The sequence below is a fragment of the Sprattus sprattus genome (genome assembly GCF_963457725.1).
Source record: "Sprattus sprattus genome assembly, chromosome: 7".
NCBI lineage: Eukaryota > Metazoa > Chordata > Actinopteri > Clupeiformes > Clupeidae > Sprattus > Sprattus sprattus.
This window is the reverse complement of record NC_137926.1, coordinates 35142874-35165032: the sequence shown is the minus strand read 5'-3', so window position 1 is coordinate 35165032 and position 22159 is coordinate 35142874. Positions and strand designations below refer to the sequence as shown.

The 22159-nt window shown below is 40.3% G+C and overlaps 1 protein-coding gene across 1 annotated transcript in view; it reads right to left on the bottom strand.

Annotated features, from left to right (window-relative positions):
- The window catches only part of cadps2 (Ca++-dependent secretion activator 2), a 109201-nt gene that overhangs the window by 71410 nt on the left and 15632 nt on the right, over nucleotides 1-22159 (bottom strand). The window contains exons 5-8 of the mRNA XM_080841952.1: nucleotides 22130-22159; nucleotides 11683-11822; nucleotides 1269-1335; nucleotides 900-1008 (exon numbers count right to left, since the gene is read on the bottom strand). The exon at nucleotides 22130-22159 is cut by the window's right edge and continues 82 nt beyond it. Of these exons, the coding sequence (XP_080698078.1) occupies nucleotides 900-1008; nucleotides 1269-1335; nucleotides 11683-11822; nucleotides 22130-22159 (346 nt within the window). The remainder of the gene's footprint in view (nucleotides 1-899; nucleotides 1009-1268; nucleotides 1336-11682; nucleotides 11823-22129) is intronic.

Sequence of the window (22159 nt, the reverse complement as noted above, 5' to 3'; positions counted from 1 at the left end):
ACTTTGATAATACATAGGCCTAGTTGTTGTTTTACTTAGATAAAACATAGGCCTATATGTTGTTTTACTTTGATATTACATAGGCCTAGATGTTGTTTTACTTTGATAATACATAGGCCTAGATGTTGTTTTACTTTGATATTACATAGGCCTAGATGTTGTTTTACTTTGATAATACATAGGCCTAGATGTTGTTTTACTTTGATAATACATAGGCCTAGATGTTGTTTTACTTTGATATTACATAGGCCTAGATGTTGTTTTACTTTGATATTACATAGGCCTAGATGTTGTTTTACTTTGATATTACATAGGCCTAGATGTTGTTTTACTTTGATATTACATAGGCCTAGATGTTGTTTTACTTTGATATTACATAGGCCTAGATGTTGTTTTACTTTGATATTACATAGGCCTAGATGTTGTTTTACTTTGATATTACATAGGCCTAGATGTTGTTTTACTTTGATATTACATAGGCCTAGATGTTGTTTTACTTTGATATTACATAGGCCTAGATGTTGTTTTACTTTGATATTACATAGGCCTAGATGTTGTTTTACTTTGATAATACATAGGCCTAGATGTTGTTTTACTTTGATATTACATAGGCCTAGATGTTGTTTTACTTTGATATTACATAGGCCTAGATGTTGGTTTTGAATGGCAGTGGGGCTTTCTGAATGAGGACAGTGGAAGACAGAAAGTGTGTTAGAGAGAAAGAGGGGATATGTGAGATTGTTAACACATCTCAATATTTTGGAAGGCCTAATACATTTTAGCGTGTAGCAAGTCCACTCCAACCACACTCAATGGCCCTGGATTTTTTTCGGGATAACTCTTCTTTACTTTTCGTTTTTCTAAAAATAATCCACACAAATGGAAAATAATGCACACACCTGGTTGTGGATCGGAATAGTCAACCGTATAGCCCTCCAGCTGCATGAGTTCCTGTGGCTCAGACTTCTTCTCCCGGTAACTACACATAGCGAACGTGTACTGACTGACCTAGGACAAATCAGTAGAGATGACTGGACCCAAACATTTACCAGAGGTCAATATCGACTGTTTCAAACAACAAGGACAGTACGGTGGATGATGGATGGATGGAGAAACAGCAGAAATGTATATTAGGAGACTGTTAAAACCAAAAGCCAAGAAACAGTTAGCCTTTATACATGCCTGCGACAGTTCCATAAGCGAACAAAGAGGTGATGTTAGTCAGCGCAGGCCTACGTGTTACGCATAATGACAGAAAACCAGTTTACCTGTACAAGGACAAAATATCGCCTTTTCCACCGCTTCCACACTCGTTGGCCCAGTGCATACAAATATCTGAAAAGAAGTGCAAAGTTGTTATTAAAAACTGCTAGATACTAATTATTGACATGCGTTATGTGTGTTCGGCGGAAAGTCTGATATTATGACCGATTAGCCTGATCCCCAACAGATACATTATTGGAGAGATATTCGTCCAGGCAAAATAGCCCTTTTAGGAGCCAAAAATAGAATTAATTGTAAAAGAATTTTTATCAGCATAGATAATTTCTATGAGGTGTCCAAAACAACATACTAAAAGTCCTAAGAAATCCTACTAATACTGAATGGCAAAAATACACCTCAAAAATGTATTTTTTTCCTTTACTCCTATCAAAATAAAACTTTACACAATGAAAGTACCCAATTTTTTGTATTACAAGTTTCTTTGAAAATGAATTTTAATATGCAAATTAGCTATACACTAATCGAATATGCCCAAAATACACCCAATAGGCTTAATTTTTTCCTTTACTCCTACCACAATAAAACTTTACATAGTAAAAGTATACATAAAATAACTTTTTTGTATTACAAGTTTCTTTGAAATGAATTTGAATATGAACATGAGCGTCAGACTTTTTGAATATGTCCTGATTGCACCCCTGGCAGGTATTACCAAGCCAGGCAGTTTTCAGGTGAGGCCAGTCGAAAAGTAACATTGCCATCTCCCATTGGCAGAAGAATGATAGGATGAAGATTGGGCCGATGTATTTGTCATACATATGAATGGTGTTTCTGCCTATGGACATATTCAATAAGTGTGGAGCTCATGTGCATATTCAAATTAATTTCAAAAGAAGCTTGTAATACAAAAATGTTTACTTTCATGGGTACTTTCATTGTGTAAAGTTTCATTTTGATGGGGAAAAGGAAAAAATTACATTTTTGGGGCATATTTTTACCATGCATTATTAGCACACATCTCAGATTGATGAGAATTAAACATATTTCCTCAACTTGGATTTCTTAGGACTTTAAGTATGTTGTTCTGGACACCTCATAGAAATGATCTATGCTGAAAAAAATAATTTTACAATAAGTCTGTCGTAAAACTCTATTTTGCCTGGACTATATAAATATAGGTGCACCGTAAGATAAAACAGATATCCACTCATATGGAGTATAAATTCGTTCCATCGTTGCATAGGCTAGTTATCAAAACGGCTTCTAGATTCGACAAAAAGGACAAGTAAGCTCAGATGTAATTTAGTCCCCAAAATAACACTGAATAGATATTTTGAAAAAAATAAAACACGATGGTTAGATTTGCGGGTCTTTAAATGACAAATAAAAAAACAAATCAACGAAATAATGGCTCAAGAGGAAATCAAACTAGACTTATAAAATAAAACAATAAATACATTTAGATCCTCAGGGCATCTATTACTTCTTGATGTAGCCTTATGGCTCAGGTGGCTGCATTCTTTCCAATCAATTTACAAGCACAAAAACAGTTATCGAGTAAGGAAGACACTAATAAATCCTCCACTTACGAAATTAAAAAAGGACGAGAGAGAGGGGAAGAGAGAGTGAGCGAGGTGTTTGTATATGTGGGGTGGGGTGGGCAGATGACATACTTTAGCAAGGGAGACGAGTTACAAGGAGGAGAGAGAGAAAAGCCCCCTGTCAAGGTTGAAAGAGCAACGAATTCAGTCTGTGAAATTTGGGCCATTCTGGGGGAGTTCTGTTAACATGTGGCAGGGGTAATCATCCACTTGTGAAAATGATTTTCAGTTCACTCTGCGACACCTTTTAGACACTCATGATCCCATTTAGACGACAACAATACCGGGCTATCTGCTGTGGAGGCAGCCCCAGTCGTGTCAACCAATAGGACAACTGGGCCTCAGGCACTTTCAGTCCTGCAACAGCACATATAGCTGGAGGAGAATAATGGATCCTCTATACACAAGCTGCGAGTGGTTTCAAGGCGCTCACTATGTTTAAAAGCATTTGGCTATTGGGCGAGGTTAAAACCATGGGAGGTAATCAATTATGGGAAATGAATAGGAGTTTCATGGCAATAAATTTGTAAAACAGACGAATCTGATTCGAAGTAGCATACCGTTAATGTATTGAGGTGACAACCACGGTTGACATGTGTAACGAATACAAACTTAAAAGGAAAATTGTATTATATTCACAATGTATTTATGTGATCATAGCTATCATTTAAAGATTGAGAATGTTCAAGTCTTGAAATCCTTCATAAGGTCGAGAGCAGTGTCAACAGACCTCAGAAGATTACTTTATTTAGGCTTTCAACTCAGACGACATTTTTCGTGCAAACAAAGCAATGTGCAATAGGAATTTGGCACATAGGAACACTGGGCTCCACACAAATAACCACCAAATGATTTTATCAGTAAACAGGCCTTAAGGATATGAAAACGCAATGGCGTACCTCAGCAGATGGCAAACAATACTAGCTTTTCCCATATCACTAACAGGCAAATTAAAATGATCGACAAACCATTTATTTTATTTAATTAACAGGGCGCCAGTGCACTTGGATTTATCACACTTGGCAGACAATGTTGCATAAACGCGGAAACATCGAACCCTTGTGGACGTTTGATAGCATTACAGCTTTGCATATGTAGCCACACCTAAATTGACTCAAGTTCCTGAGTCTATGTAGACATAGTATGAATATGCACTGCCATTTACTAACAACTCATTCTATCTAAATAAAAAGACTAGCACATTTATAGTTAGCCGATCTTAAATATGAAATACTCTCAACACTCATTCACCTCTTATATATCAACTGTATACATGCAGGGAGAAAGTTATGTATATCATACTAACAGTGTACTACAATCGACTTTGGCACATGTACAGAAACATGTAGAGACAGAGACACACTGTTGACAGGAGAGAGCTTCAAATGAAAATGAAAGAAATTGACAGAAAGACAGATAGAGAGAGGGGGGGTGGAGAGAGCAGGGGAGAGAGGGAGAGAGAGAGAGAGAGAGAGAGAGAGAGGAGCAACAGGGCCTGTGTGGTCTTTCTATTCCTTGCACTGGCAGCTTGCCGGCTTTGAACAGTGCTGCCGAGACAGAATGAAAAGCCAGTCAAATGTCTCCCTGTGCCTCTGTCTCCTGAGCTCTGATCAACAGATGGCTCCTTTTAATGGGGGGCGTTCAACCTGAAAATCTCCCCATCCCTCTCTCTCTCTCTCTCTCTCTTTCGCTCTTTCTCTCTGCCTCAACGTCCTTTAACCTCACTTTGCTCTAGCAGAAAGCAGAGTTCAGACATGTGTCTGTGTGTGTGTGTTCGTTTATGGCAGAAAGAGATAAAAAAATAGAGAAAGAGAGGAAAGAGACGATATAAGACGGGAGAGATAATGGAAGACATCAAATAAGTATGTAAACAGTAATACTAACAAATAAGAATGGATGCATTGTTTGGCATTTGTCCTTGTCTGCGTGTACGTGGTGTTTTCTCTCTGCATGTGCAAATGTGCAAGTTCTCTTCCCAGCCACTTGTGCAGTCAACTGAAGAGGTAATTACTCTCTGAAGAGGCTCCTTCCAATTAGGGGAGCCGCCATGCTAATTAGCTGGCTGAAGGGAGAGGGCCGACCCCCTGACCCAGCTCCTCCTGAAGGTGTAGGCCCCAGCAGCCTGCCCAGCTGATCCCCTCACAAGCACATCACACACTTTTACCCAGAGAGAGAGAGAGAGAGAGGGAGAGGGAGAGAGAGAGAGGGGGAGAGAGTGAGGGAGAGGGGGAGAGAGAGAGAGGCAGAGGGAGAGGGAGAGAGAGAGGGAGAGAGAGGTAGAGAGAAAGGGAGAGGGGGAGAGAGAGAGGGAGAGGGGGAGTGAGAGGGAGAGAGAAAGAGAGAAAGTGTAGGCTCTCTGAGATTCTTTTGAATGAAAAGTGCGTTCAAAATAAAATGAATTATTATGAATCATAAGTGAGAGAGAGAGAAAGAGAGAGAGCGCGCGCGAGAGAGAGAACGCGTAGGCACAGCTCGGTTGGGCTAGTAAACTGCAGTGTTCTTTTAAATCCCACTCTGATTCTTTCTGTTGATTGTCCACTGCTGCACTCTGGTGGAGAGGACGTTCAGTACAAACATACTCCACTTTTTTGCTGTTGAATGATGAATAGCTACAAGTTTATTGTTACAAATGCAGCATTAAACATTTTGTGAATTACTTTATACCTTTTAATTAAAATCTGTAAAAATAAATAAATAATTATTTAAATAATGGTTTAAACATAACCAACATATACCTTTTGGTTTTAAACATTGTACAATTTCCATGTGATTTTGACCCTCAGTATTCATTTGATGTTCTTCTGGATTTTTTGGTTTTAGGAAATACACATCAATTCAAAGAAATCAACTGAGAAGCAATTTAACATACTGGAAAATCCTGGAGAATGTATCGCTGTGGCTGACAACATAAGCATTTCTTACTTACTTTTACAGTTCACAGTTTACTCATTTTTATCTGACTTTTTTAAGTGCCACTTTCTTGATTGTACCTCAAAATTACAGCAAAACTGAGATTAAAATGATTTGACAAATAATACTACTACAGCAACAACAACTACTACTACTGCTACTACTACTGCTACTACTAATAATAATAATAATAAAAACAACAAAACAAACAATAATAAAACATAATAATAAAATAAAACAATAATACAAGGTCTGACCAGTGTTGAGATAGCTATTAGAATACAGTGGTGGACGAAGTACACTAACTACGTACTTAAGTGAAAGTATAGATACCATGTGTAAAATATTACTCCAGTAAAAGTGGAAGTATGCACTTTGAATTTCCACTTAAGTAGAAGTATAAAAGTATTTGCCTTCATATATACTTAAGTATTAAAAGTAAAAGTACCTTAATGAATTATGGTTCTAATGGCCTTTTATCATTTTCACATCAAAGCTCCGGCTCAATCAACTGAAAATACTAATGCCAATCTTTAAATCGTGTCTTACATTTGTCTATTGAATAGTGAATAAGCACAAAACATTGAAAGCTATCTATTGCCATTAGGTAAGACAAAGTGGTTATGAAATACAAGAGAACAATTATTTAATTTTACATTTATTTGTAACTTAGTTGCACATTTAATTATAGAAAAATGTGGAGTTAAACATAAGCTCCTTTACTATATCACATCTGTCTGTCTGTGTTACCCTAAAACATAAACATTGAACATAAATCCTGATTTATGTTTCAAAGTATGATAAATACCATTACAGGAACTTGTTCCACAAAATTTAGAGAATGTGGTGTTATACTAGTTTGTGCTGAAGACTAATGATAAATAACATTACAGGAACTTGTTCCACAAAATCAGAGAATGTGGTGTTATACTAGTTTTGCTGAAGAGTGATAGCAGTGATATTCCCTACACAACCCTAGGTACATAAACAACAACACTTGACCTAGTTATATTAGTTTGTGCTGAAAACTAGCAGTGATATTCCACACAACCCTAGGTACAAAAACAAAACACTTGACCTCAGATCAAATGTGAAGAAAGAAAATGTCATTACAGGAACTAGTTTTTGCATAAATTGCACAAAATTAGAGCATACCAGTCTGCACCAAAGACTGTAAAGAAGTGTGATACCTTTACCGAGGGAGTCAAGAACTGCATGATAAAAGTTTGCGACATCGTGTGCCTGAGCAGAAACACCGTTGATTGTGCATGTTTCTTACATCATTTATGTAGCGTTACGTAGGCTGCTTGAGCACAAAACAGCCTCAAACTGCTGCAGAATTCAACTTAGCTCGCGCTCAACGAACTAACGAAACTGACAAAACCGAAAGGACTTTAGAGCAAATAGCGCTAATCCTGATTGGGGTAATTGTGAACTCACTTTGACCTTTCATTATTTGATTCGCTTTGGTAAAAAGGAACGAGAGGTTTTACTAAATGAAATGTAGTGGAGTGAAAGTATAAAGTGTCACAAAATAGAAATACTTGAGTAAAGTACAGATACATAGATATGTTACTTAAGTACAGGAACGAATTACATTTACTTCGTTACTGTCCACCACTGGTAGAATATCATTATTGGGATGTAAACACCAACTAGTTGCCTTATAGTTAATGTACTTGCTCTCTTCTACCACTAGAGGTCTGAAGTGAGCCAATAATCTGGTACAGGAGACTGCCTGCCCTGTGCTGGATGAAACTTCCTTTGACCTTCAAGCGATCTGAAGCATCCCAAATGTGTTTGATCTGAAAGACTGAGAGGGAAGTGGCTCAAAAGTCAGAAATACTTGATCAGAAAGACATCGTTATAAGGAAATAAAAAAATAAGGAGATCTCTACAATCAACAAAAATATTAGTAATTTTTAAATATTTAAGTTTCCCTAACTCATCAAAAGAACCGTGGGTTTTATAAAGGTCCTGTTATATAAATGGACAAGAAGTTGATGACTCATTGAGTATATATAAATGTGCTGACCTCATCTACAGGCAAGTCACCACAAAAAAACCTGCTGTGGTGACAAATAGTTATTTACAATAACAATTCCAGAGGTTACAAGGGGGGAGGAATCTAAACTTTTTAGTTTATAGTAAATTATCCATTTGAGCTGAAGTGACAAATATAACATATAACATATCATACAATTGATTTGGCATATAGTGTAGTGTACAATGTGCAAACATTGTAAATGAGTATGAAAGCATGCGTTGCTTGACAGATGAAGTGGTAATGAAGTGGTAATGATTTCATGACCTTTTTCAATAATAAAATCCTCAAAATAAGAGAACAAATTCATAGTTTCCTCCCCCTCTGTGACCCTACACCACCTCCAAAATGCGCCATGGCAACACCCCCTCAACCAGGTGCTCTCCTTGAATTCTTCGCACCCACCTCCCTGAACTAAACTCCTTGATCCTCTCATCTAAATCATCGTCGTGCCTACTAGACCCTATCCCCACAAAATTACTTAAACATGCACTTCCCTTATTAAGTGAGACATTACTCAATGTAATTAATAATTCACTAATTTCAGGATACGTCCCACAATCATTCAAAATAGCAGTGATAAAACCATCTCTTAAAAAACCTAACCTTGATCCCGATAATCTCGCTAACTATAGACCCATATCTAACCTCCCTTTCTTGTCAAAAATACTTGAAAAACTAGTAGCTAACCAACTTACTTCCTTTCTACAACAAAACCAAATTGAAGAAACCTTCCAATCCGGTTTTAGGGCCCACCACAGCACTGAAATGGCCTTAGTCAAAGTCTTGAATGACCTACTAATCGCATCTGATCATGGGTGCGCCTCAATACTAGTTCTCCTAGACCTTAGTGCTGCTTTCGACACTATAGATCATCATATCCTGTTACAGAGACTTGAACATCACGTTGGCATCAAAGGCTGTGCTCTATCTTGGTTTAGATCTTACCTCTCTGATCGCCATCAATTTGTTCATGTCCATGAGAAGTCGTCAAATCACACCAGAGTAAGCTACGGTGTTCCACAAGGCTCTGTCCTTGGACCACTGCTTTTTTCCCTTTATATGCTACCCTTAGGTGTTGTCATAAGGAAACATGGCATTAACTTCCATTGCTATGCTGACGACACCCAACTCTACCTATCCATGAAACCTACCCAAGATAGAAGTTTGCCTCCATGATGTAAAATCTTGGATGGCTAACAACTTCCTGCTCCTCAACTCTGATAAAACTGAGGTTATGCTTGTAGGCCCCGATCAACTGAGAGCTACACTATCTACCCATTTACCCACACTCAATGGCTTCCCAACACCCAACACTAACATCAAAAACCTTGGTGTAACTATCAACCAAGACCTCCTACTTCACTCACACATAAAACAGATATCAAAGAAATCATTTTTTCATTTACCCAATATTGCCAAAATTAGAAAGGTCCTATCCCTCCAAGATGCAGAAAAACTAATCCACACATTTATTACTTCCCGCCTCAATTACTGTAATGCTCTCCTGTCCGGATGCAGCATCAACACAATAAAGAGCCTCCAACTTATACAGAACGCTGCTGCTCGTACACTCACCAGAACTAAAAAGTATGAACACATCTCACCGGTACTCGCCTCTTTGCATTGGCTACCCGTCAAAAGTAGAATCGATTTCAAAGTACTCCTGCTAACATATAAAGCCCTAAACGACCTGGCTCCAAACTACTTCAAGGAATTAGTCGTCCCATATTGCCCTCCAAGGCTGCTCCGTTCCCAGAGTGCAGGCCTCCTGGTAATTCCAAGAATATCAAAAACCACAATAGGAGGCAGAGCCTTTAGCTACCGAGCCCCCCTCCTCTGGAATAATGTCCCTGCCTCCATCCGAGATGCAGACACCGTACCTATATTCAAATCAAAGCTAAAGACATTCCTCTTTAGTGCATCCTATAGCCAAAAGTGATTGCGTCGACAAACCCATCACCTGCTGTGCTAGCCAACCAGATATATCCAAACACAAATAATGTTCTAATAAAAATAAAATAAAAAATATTTCATCAGTGTGTGTGCAGGTTGCAAGTTGCAGGCAGTGTATGTTGCACTGTGAAAGAGTGCTATAACAGATCTCGGGTGTGACATACAGCTGTCCTCACTCACCAGAACTAAAAAAATAAAATAAAAAAAAGATAACTTACAACTGATATCTCCATTAATACACTACCAAACTAAATAACAAATGCCAGTATTACTAAACATGTCTTCTCCCTTTCTCTCTCTCTCTCTCTCTCTCTCTCTCTCTCTCTCTCTCTCTCCTTCCATAACAAAAAATAAAATAAAAAAATATTTCATCTGTGTGTGTGCAGGTTGCAAGTTGCAGGCAGTGTATGTTGCACTGTGAAAGAGTGCTATAACAGATCTCGGGTGTGACATGCAGCTGTCCTCACTCACCAGAACTAAAAAAGAAATTGTACGACTGATATCTCCATAAGTACCCTAACAAACTAAATAACAAATGCCAGTATCACTAAACACATCTTCTCACTTTCTCTTTCTCTCTCTCTCTCTCCTTCCATATCAAAACATAAAATAAAAAATATTTCATCTGTGTGTGTGCAGGTTGCAAGTTGCAGGCAGTGGATGTTGCACTGTGAAAGAGTGCTATAACAGATCTCGGGTGTGACTTGCAGCTGTCCTCACTCACAAGAACTAAAAAAGAAAACTTACGGCTGATACCTCCATAAGTACCCTACCAAACTAAATATGCCAGTATTACTAAATATATCTTCTCACTTTCTCTTTCTCTCTCTCTCTCTCCTTCCATACCAAAAAATAAAATTAAAGATATTTCATCTGTGTGTGTGCAGGTTGCTATTTGCAGGCAGTATATGTTGCACTGTGAAAGAGTGCTATAACAGATCTCGGGTGTGACATGCAGCTGTCCTCACTCACCAGAACTAAAAAAAAAACCATACGACTGATATCTCCATAAGTACCCTACCAAACTAAATAACAAATGCCAGTATTACACAAAATATCTTCTCCCTTCCTCTTTCTCTCTCTCTCCTTCCATATCATATTGCTTATGCCTATAATAACATTGATAAAATAGCCATATTGCCTACTGTTAAATCTACTACCCAAATGTATCTCCCTATCTGTTTCTGAAATTGATGTCTACTAACATAAATGTTCCCTCTCCCTTATAGCATGTTCCAATCACTGATAAAAGTGGAACTATTGCTCCTCACCCCCACCACTCCGCATCTACGCACATGGACAGCTGAACTGTACCCACTCACTTTCTTCCTTATTTTCCCTTTTCTCTCCCTACTAATCAGGACTCTCCGCTATGGGACGCTGGTGTAGTCTCTCCACCTGGTGTACCTGGGGAAACCCTCGGCCAATCGCACCCACCGCCACTGCATTGCCGTACACCTACTCTACCCCAAACCCTATGCTAGCATTTATATACAATATACATTATTGCCACCACTGAAATGTTTCTCTGTCCCTACATCCCTTAACCCTGTAACAGTAATCCCTATTGGTACAGTAATCTGGTTTTGCCTGTATCATGTGTTTACCAACGGATGTCTGTATACTTACTATGTCCAGCGACCAAATGCTGGCTGTGTATAACCCCTGTTGCTTCCTTTCCCCTTCTGCCACACAACCCTCCCCCTTCCCCCCTTCCCACCTTCCTGTCTCCACCCGGTCGACCTCAAGCAGATGGGTCCCCCCTTATGTGCCGTAGTTCTGCCTAAGGTTTCTTCCTGCCTAACAGGGAGTTTTTCCTTGCCCCTGTTGCCATTGTGCATGCACTAAGGGGGTTTAGGCTCTGGGCTTGAATTGAATTGAATAGATGAAGGAGGGGGTGTCTGGTGCATGGGGTTGTGTTAATAACTGCATATGGTTGGGACATACCCACTGTGCTTCAGGTTGGGTGGCTTGTCCATCCTAACAGCCAGTTTAATCTTCAGGTCGCTGTCCTGACTGCTCTTTGGCACGGACATCTTATGCAGCTCAGCCGTTTTGGGCCCATTTGTGCTGGGGTTGAGGACCACCTGATGAGAGAGCGAGACAGAGAGGAATGGACTCAGGACATCGTCCTTCTTCTTAGTCCTTTAGGTGGATGAAGGGAGACACTGATATAACAGGCAGACAGACAGGGGGGTGGGGTGCTTTAACAAGAAACTGGAGCCTTGAGGATGAGCAGATTGTTTGCAAAGGGTTTCTAATGGGAATCTATCCATCTGTTACCCAGGGAAACAGCCCTAATGACTGGGAGATTCACACTTGAAGCACACCAACACACTTTATCATCTCCGCGCGCACACACACACACACACACACACACATGCACAGATGCACGTGTACACGCATGCACATAGATACACCCAGACACGCTCAGAAGCACGTGTACACGCATGCTCATACACACACACACACACACGGGAGGTTCCTACTCATATCTACTTCTGCGGGCAAACATTATCCAACAAACATACAGTATATCATAAGGCCTTTATTTTTTTTTTAAAAGATAGAAAACGACATAGAAAGAATAAAAAGAAGTGCGGGCCTGTTACTGCTTAAGTGCAGGTTAAGCCAAGGTGCCAGTTAGGAAGGGAGGTGCTCTTTGAAGAGTTGGGTCTTCAAGAGCTTCTTAAAGGTAGAGAGGGACGCCCCTGCTCTGGTAGTGCTAGGCAGGTCGTTCCACCAACGTGGAACTACAACTGAGAATAGTCTGGATTGCCTTGCTTGCACCGGGGGCAGTGCCAGACAACGCTCACTGGATGAGCGCAGCGTCCTGGGTGTAACATTTGCCCTTACGAGAGCATTTAGGTAGGTGGGAGCAGACCCAGTAAGCACTTTGTAGGCAAGCATAAGTGACTTGAATTTGATGCGAGCAGCTACCGGCAGCCAGTGGAGCTAGAGATAAAGAGTCAGTGTTGATGTTGATGTTGTGGTGGATGAACTGTTTGGCTGGGAAGACCATCAGTTCTGTTTTGGCCAGGTTCAGCTGAAGGTGGTGGTTTTTCATCCATGTGGATATATCAGCAAGATCCGTGCGGTGTTGTCCTCAGGAGGGAAGGACAGAACCAGTTGAGTATCATCGGCATAACAGTGGTAGGAAAAACCATGAGAGCGGATGATAGGGCCCAGCGAGGTGGTGTAGATGGCAAAGAGAAGTGGTCCCATTACCGACCCCTGGGGCACCCCAGTGGTGAGGTGGTGGGGTACAGATAGATGACCTTGCCATGACACCTTGAATGAGCGCCCAGAGAGGTACGATTCAAACCAGGAGTGCGCCTTGCCTGAGATGCCCATACTTGATAGTATGGACAGAAGGATGCGGTGGTTGACTGTATCAAACGCAGCTGATAGGTCAAGCAGGACAAGAACTGAGGATTGAGCTGCTGCTCTAGCTGTTTTTAAGGCCTCTGTCACAAATAGCAGGGCTGTTTCGGTGGAGTGACCGCTTTTGAATCCAGACTGGTTTGGATCGAGTAGATTGTTTGTTGACAGGAACTCTGTTTGGAGGCTGCCCTCTCAAGTGTTTTAGATAGGAGAGTGAGAAGTGAGACCGGTCGATAGTTTTCCACCTGAGTGGGATCGAGAGACGGCTTTTTGAGCAGCGGCGTTACCCGAGCCACTTTGAATGAAGAAGGAAACGTTGGAAAATTAAATGAGGCATTAATCACCTGTGTTATTGCCGGTAGGACGGCAGGGGAAATGGCTTGAAGGATGTTGGATGGTATAGGGTCCAGCGGGCATGTAGTTGGACGGCTACCTGTTAGATTTTTGGAGACCTCACTCTCAGTGAGAGGGGTGAAAGAGGGAAACGATGAGTTATTGATGGTAGCGCCCTTAGGGGGGGAAGACAGTTGGTTGAATTGTTTCCCAATGGCTGCCACTTTCTCTGTGAAGAGGGAAGCAAAGTTATCGGCTGTGAGGTTAGTAGCTGGGGAAGGAGGAGGAGGGTAAAGCAGAGTTTTGAAGGTGGAGAATAGTTTCCGAGCATCAGTTGCACTGTTGATTTTGTCATTGAAAAAAGTGTTCTTAGCAGCAGTGATGCTGGATGAGAAGGAGGTCAGCAGTGTCTGGTAGCTTGCAAGATCGTCCTGTGCTGCAGATTTGTGCCACTTTCTGTCAGCTGCTCTGAGATTGGAGCGCTGCGTTCGGAGGGTATCACTCAGCCATGAATGAGACTGAGTAGCTCGCGCAGGTCTGGTAGAAAGTGGACACAAACTGTCCAAGCATGAGCTTAGAGTGGAGCAGACATGAGTAACCTCTTCATGGTTATATATCCTGAAGAGAGATTACACAATCATTTGACATATGAACACATGAATGACAAATGATGTTCCCACACTTTGGCTGTGAAGACCAAATGACGTGCAACAGATGGATCAAGTCTGAGGTGAGATGTCAGAAGAAGCTACAACTGATTAATTACATGGAATGACTTCTGTGTTTCTGTATATACAACCGCGGAAAAAATTAAGAGACCACTTAAAAATTATCAGTTTTTCTGGTTTTACTATTTATTGGTATGAGTTAAAGTAAAATTAACATTTTATGTTAATATCAAATATCAAATAAAAACATTGTAATTTAGAGCATTTATTTGCAGAAAAATGACAATTGGTCAAAATAGCAAAAAAGATGCAGTGTCTTCAAATCTCGAATAATGCAAAGAAAACAAGTTCAGATTCATTTTAAAACTACACAATACTAATGCTTTAACCTAGGAAGAGTTCAGCAATCAATATTTGGTGGGATAACCTTGATTTAAAATCACAACTTTCATGTGTTTTGGCATGCTCTCCACCAGTCTTTCACATTGCCGTTGGGTTACTTTATACTATTCCTTCAAGCAGCTCGGCTTCTTTTCATGGCTTGTGACCATCCATCTCCCTCTTGATCACATTTAAGAGGTTTTTAATGGAATTCAGGTCTTTGATTGGGCTGGCCATGACAGGGTCCTGATCTGGTGGTCCTTAATCCACACCTTTACTGGCCTGGCTGTGTGGCATGGATCATTGCCCTGCTGGAAAAAACGCTCCTCAGAGTTGGGGAACATTGTCAGAGCAAAAGGAAGTAAGTTTTCTTCCAGGACAACGTTGTACTTTGCCTGGCTGTGGTTTGTAAAAGACCATAAGGATTGAACCAAAGCGGTCCGAAGGTCATCTTCTAAGTTCATCTTCTCTGATTAGTCCAATTTTCAGCTTTGCCCAACACATGGTCGTCTGATGGTTAGACGGAGACCTGTAAAGGCCTACAAGCCACAGAGTCTTGCAACATCTGTGAAATTTGGTGGAGGATCGGTGATGATCTGGGGGTGCTTCAGCAAGGCTGGAATCGGGCAGATTTGTCTTTGTGAAGAACGCATAAATCAAGCGAGGTACAAAGTTTTCCTGGAAGAAACCTTGCTTCCTTTTGCTCTGACAATGTTCCCCAACTCTGAGGAGTCTTTTTTCCAGCAGACAATGCTCCATGCCACACAGCCAGGTCGGTGAAGGTGTGGATGAAGGACCACCAGATCAGGACCCTGTCATTGCTAGCCCAATCTCCAGACCTGAATCCAGTGGCGAAACCACCGGGGTGGCAAGGGGTGGCAGCTGCCACCCCAAAAAAAATGCTTGCCACCCCACTTGCAATCGAAGTTGTCAGAAGTGTCTCCTGTAATAAACTCTAAATGTATTGAATGGTATTATATTTTTGCTACTTTGATAACTTGCTCTAAAATCTTTAAGTTCCCCCTCCCCTGTTAAATGGTTGAGTCCATGAGTCCGCTTCGCTTAAGGTGTGTTTGCCCATCTCCCGCTCCATAGTGAGGAAATATTCAGTTTGAAAGCATTTGAGAAGCCAAAAACAAACTGGAGACAAGCCTACTGTAGGCTTGCAGTGCTAAAAGAATCAATGTACAGTACTGCTGAATCGTGAATAAAGAAAATGAAATGGGGTGTCATATGTGATAGACAGTTCCGTTGTAATTTCAATCGTTTATGTAATTGCTAACTTGCAAAAGTCGGTAGCATACAGAAGCTAGCTCGCTATACAGCTTGAAGTTACGGGGTCAGCTCATTTTTCCGACGCCCCATTGGTCCGATGCGTCAATATTCCGAAAATGTCCCATTGATCCTACAGCCCTTAGTCTTAGATAGATTTTCACCGATAAATTGAAACCCTTTGTCCCGACAGTTCAATGTTCCGACCAAAAGCTGCTTTAGATCACCGTCAACTCATGATAAAATAATGCATGCCTACAGGCCTATAGTATTATTATTATTATTATTGTTACTATAATTATATAGACTAAATCGATAGAAAACTGTGAATCTCAAAACCAAAGCGGAATCATCTTTCCATGACAGCTCTCGAAAAGCAGCGCAAACAGGGTTCTTTCCATTAAGCTATCCTCCCGTCCTCGAACTGTGCGTGGCTGCAGTAGACCTATGCTGCTGTTAGCCCATCCGTAGTTGGTTTGTTTTGTTTATTTTACATTTGCAAAGACGCTGCTGGCCTAGACTTCACTAGCTCGACCAAAAATCGAAATAACTTGTCCGTGTCTGTCTCCATTGCGTCTCTGGTGTCTGGGCGCAAAGTAGAGAAGCAACAACGTGCGTCTGCAGTCGTTACAGCGGCAGTCTACTTGGCACCCGGTAAAAGAGGGGCGAGGAATATACGACCTGGGGAATTATGTTGACCGACCCCAAACAGCCATTGGTCGGAACATTGAGCTGTCGGAGCAATGGGTTTATGTTAATCATTTCGAATTAGTGGGCTGTAGGATTAATGGGAAATTTTCGGAATATTGAAGGGTCGGACCAAAGGGGCGTCGGAATAATGGCATGCTACCGAAGTTACCACCAATGTTCCCTCTAATTTTTTTCGGCACTGAGCATTTTTTTTTTTTTCTGAGCACACTTTTCAGCGCTGTGAGCAATTCGCAATCACGCAACCTGCCGAAAACGATCATGAGCCTGCGTTAGCCGATAGGACCACTGTGACATCAGATGTGCACACTGTGGCCACACACCAGTATCACACCTGTTCAAAACTTTGGATCATAGCAAGTTACATGGCTTATTAAAATAATCAAATTACAGCAGCAATTTTCATTAGTTTGCTTTTAATATAAGCGATTTGGCACAAAAATCTTGATGATGTATAATTCATGAGATGTATAGGCCCACTTAATATGAAAAAGACAAAAATCTTGTTGATGTATAAATCATGAGATGTATAGTATGTTGTATGTTATGTTAAATGTGAGAGTACTGCTTTGGCCATGGGAAGAGTCCTGCTTTGGCCTGGCTGTGGTGCAGTTGTGGCCTGGCTGAGGGTCCTCTTCTGGAAGAAATTAGACATAAACACCTGTATAGTATGAACAGTATTTTGTGACAGTAATGGGTTTCTTGTATACAAACATTGAAGGCTGCGCGCGCAAATCCGTTGCCATGAATGCTTGCACACCCCCTCAACATATTCCCAAACGTAACCTTGCACATTATTGAGCCTTTGTCTATATTTTATTTGACGTTAAGATGCTGGCTGTTTGCTAAGGTGGTGGTGACTATGTTTACGTTACTTTACTACTTTTGAGACACACACTATACAGTCACAAAATACTGTTCATACTATACAGGCTGGTAGATTTTCAACATGGATTATGTAAGAAGCCTTTGTGCCCCTGATCGTGCTGACTACAACAAAAAATATACACTTTAGAATGGCGAGATCTTAAATCCATAAACAATCGACGAAGATCGGTGGATTTGATCATACGAAATGGCCATCTATTGAATGTCCTGACATGTATAACTGTCTAATCCAGACACCAAGTGTGTACACAGAAGAAAAGATGCGTGCTTACAAATCTCTTGATGCTTACAACTATGTGTTATGTGGTCAGGTACAAAAAAGGAACTATTGATGCTGCACCAGAGTTTAGCGTCCTTAGTTCAAATGAGCTTCCTCTTGAAGGCACTAGCCAAACCCACGATGCCTGGGTACATGTAAATAAGACATGACAGATGAACAATTATTTATTTCTCAATATTTATTGATTAACATTGAACGCCACATCGAGAGAGAGCTAGCGCACAAAAGTATCCTGCAAGCATATAATGGAAAATTGTTGTAAGGATTCTCTGACATGCATGCTAGCAACGGTATCAGTTAGCTGCGACTCAACAAGCAAACTGCAACTTTTCTGATTGATATAGTAGACCTGACCCTTGCTTGATCTACAATCTGCATCGAAGTTGAAATGGGATATTACCGAATTAATTATCAAACTGACATATCATAACAACATTAACTAGAGCTAGCATTGCTAGCTACCGCTAGCGTGCTATCCGCTAGCTAGGTTCTAGTTACCAACTGTTTTACTGAACCAAAGCTACACCATTGAACAGTTTAACGGTAATTGATGAATTAACGTGAACATGGACATTGACTGGTCATGCAGTGTTCATTTTACACTTGATCAAAGATAACTAGCTCTAACAAACAACTTATTAAATGTGCACTGCATACGTTTTTCTCCTTGTGGACCACCTGGACCTCAAACCGCCCTTCTTATAGCGTGAACGCATAACCACCTTCTGTTCATGGCAAATGGATGCCTTTTCCTGGGTATACTGAACATCCTTATCCCATTGCCAACTCTGTTAGTACAGTTCACAACACAGCAACACCTTTTCATTTTGCCTTCATGACATTTCCTCAACCGCTTTCTCATCCACTTTACCGTTAACTTGCTTCTTTCTGCCTCGAGATTGCGCACGCAACCAGTGATGACGTAGCCGAGAACCCCATGCAGTGCACATAATATGTCAATGTTATGATTGGCTGCGTAGCGTAGGTAAACCGTATCGTATCATTGACAGGACACCTGTCACTCACTGTGTTACGTTGAAAATGGTACAAAAACACATTTTTGGTCGAATTAATTAGATTAGATTAGGTCTAATATTTGATATTAATTAAGACGTTTATGGTGAATTTTTTTTTTTGCGCAGCATAGATTTTCTTGTGCGCTGAGAATGTGCGAGCAGTGCGCGATTGCGCAGGCGCGCAGCTTAGAGGGAACAGTGGTTACCACTGTTAGCTTAGCTAACCAACGTCTTTAGTACAATAAGGTGGACTGATTACGTATGTAACCTAACTGTTAAGCTATTCCGAAATCACATTTTAGATACCACTGACCGTTTTCTCAAAAAGCCTTTTTCTGGCTGTTTTTAAGGTACTCTGTCATGTTACATAGGGGATGGGAGAGTGGGTCATGTAGCCTACAGTAAACTCAGTAATAGTAAAAAGTGCGTTCTTTTGTCCACCCTATCTTTCGATAGCTAGTAGTTAGTCTAGCTTTGATTTGGTATAAATTATTTTGTATGTGATAACCTAATAGAACAACAAGCCATTAGAAATTCAATTGGCCATTAAGAAAAGTATTTGTCATTATGAAGGGAAATATGTCATACCGGTATGTCAATATGACATTTAGTGCTGTGGGTTCTGAATGCAGTTTTCTTTTATTTTCTTTTGTAAGAGAAATCAAATTTGGACTTTGAAATAAACCTAAATGTAAGTGTTAACACATATCTAATGGGCTCCATTAGACCATAGCCTATTTAACTTACATCCAAATGCCAGTAAGCACTAAATCAGTTGTAAGCACTGTTCCGATATCAGATCCTCTTTAAAACTAAACCAATAGTAATATTGCAGTTTCAGGGCCCAAAAATGAAGAGAAAAGGTCAGGACATCAGGACTTTTTTCAAGAAAAGGCTTTTTGTAACAATATTTAGACCCTTGGCAACACATTGCTGTTGTCTGTTTTAGGCATCAGGCATGTGTGTTCACTATCTGGATTTGTATAAATAAATACATATAGGCACCAGGCATGTGTGTGTGTGTGTGTGTGTGTGATATGCCATCCTTGAATTTCAACTTGCCACCCCTCTGCCACCCCATGTAAAATCTTCTAGAATCGCCACTGCCTGAATCCCATTTAAAAGCGGTGGAATGTGATCGAGAGGAAGATGGAAGGTCATAAGCCATCAAACAAAGCCGAGCTGCTTACATTTTTGCGCCAGGAGTAGTATAAAGTCACCCAACGGCAATGTAAAAGACTGGTGGAGAGCATGCCAAGACACATGAAAGCTATGATTGCGAATCAAGGTTATTCCACCAAATATTGATTTCTGAACTCTTCCTAAGTTAAAACATTAGTATTGTGTTGTTTAAAAATGAATATGCCGTTGTTTTCTATGCATTATTCGTGATCTGGAAACACTGCATCTTTTTTGTTATTTTGACCAATTGTAATTTTTCTGCAAATAAATGCTCTAAATGACAATATTTTATTTGAAATTTGGTAGAAATGTTGTCAGTAGTTTATAGAATAAAAACAAAAATGTTAATTTTACACAAACACATACCAATAAATAGTAAAATCAGAAAAACTGATCATTTTGAAGTGGTCTCTTAATTTTTTCCGCAGCTGTATATAAATACACTATACACTGAGAGTATACGCATTGAGATCACTTCGGTGTGCTTCCATCTATCTGTGTTTCTGTATATATATAAATAAACTATACACTGAGAGTAATACGCATTGAGATCACTTCTGTGTGCTTCCATCTATCTGTGTTTCTGTATATACAGCCGCGGAAAAAATTAAGAGACCACTTCAAAATTATCAGTTTCTCTGGTTTTACTATTTATTGGTATGTGTTAAAGTAAAATGTACATTTTAGTTTTATTCTATAACCTACTGGCAACATTCCTACCAAATTTCAAATAAAAATATTGTCATTTAGATCATTTATTTGCAGAAAAATGACAATTGGTCAAAATAGCAAAAATGATGCAGTGTCTTCAGATCTCGAATAATGCAAAGAAAACAAGCTCATATTCATTTTTAAACTACACAATACTAATGCTTACACTTAGGAAGAGTTCAGAAATCAATATTTGGTGGAATAACCTTGATTTAAAAATCACAACTTTCATGTGTCTTGGCATGCTCTCCACCAGTCTTTCACATTGCCGTTGGGTGACTTTATGCTACTCCTGGCGCAAGAATTCAAGCAGCTCGGCTTCTTTTCATGGCTTGTGACCATCCATCTTCCTCTTGATCACATTTCAGAGGTTTTTTATGGGATTCAGGTCTCGAAATTGGGCTGGCCATGACAGGGTCCTGATCTGGTGGTACTCCATCCACACCTTTACTGGCCTGGCTGTGTGGCATGGAGCATTGCCCTGCTGGAAAAAACACTTCTCAGAGTTGGGGAACATTGTCAGAGCAAAAGGAAGCAAGTTTTTCTTCCGGGACAACGTTGTACTTTGCCTGGCTGAGGTTTGTAAAAGACCATAAGGATTGAAAAAGCGGACTGGAGGTTCTTCTAAGTTCGTCTTCTCTGATGAGTCCGATTTCACAGTAGGTGCAAGACTCTCTGGCTTGTAGGCCTCTCCAGGTCTCCGTCTAACCATCAGACGACCATGTGTTGGGCAAAGCTGAAAATTGGACTCATCAGAGAAGACGAACTAGAAGACCCTCCAGTCCGCTTTTTTCAATCCTTATGGTCTTTTACAAACCTCAGCCAGGCAAAGTACAACGTTGTCCCGGAAGAAAAACTTGCTTCCTTTTGCTCTGACAATGTTCCCCAACTCTGAGAAGTGTTTTTTCCAGCAGGGCAATGCTCCATGCCACACAGCCAGGCCAGTAAAGGTGTGGATGGAGTACCACCAGATCAGGACCCTGTCATGGCCAGCCCAATTTCGAGACCTGAATCCCATAAAAAACCTCTGAAATGTGATCAAGAGGAAGATGGATGATCACAAGCCATGAAAAGAAGCCGAGCTGCTTGAATTCTTGCGCCAGGAGTAGCATAAAGTCACCCAACGGCAATGTGAAAGACTGGTGGAGAGCATGCCAAGACACATGAAAGTTGTGATTTTAAATCAAGGTTATTCCACCAAATATTGATTTCTGAACTCTTCCTAAGTGTAAGCATTAGTATTGTGTAGTTTAAAAATGAATATGAGCTTGTTTTCTTTGCATTATTCGAGATCTGAAGACACTGCATCATTGTTGCTATTTTGACCAATTGTCATTTTTCTGCAAATAAATGATCTAAATGACAATATTTTTATTTGAAATTTGGTAGGAATGTTGCCAGTAGGTTATAGAATAAAACTAAAATGTACATTTTACTTTAACACATACCAATAAAGAGTAAAACCAGAGAAACTGATAATTTTGAAGTGGTCTCTTAATTTTTTCCGCGGCTGTATATATAAATACATACACTATACACTGAGAGTAATCCTTCTGGAGTAAGAGTCTTACCCTCCCCAGCTCCTTGTCCTCCAGTGACAG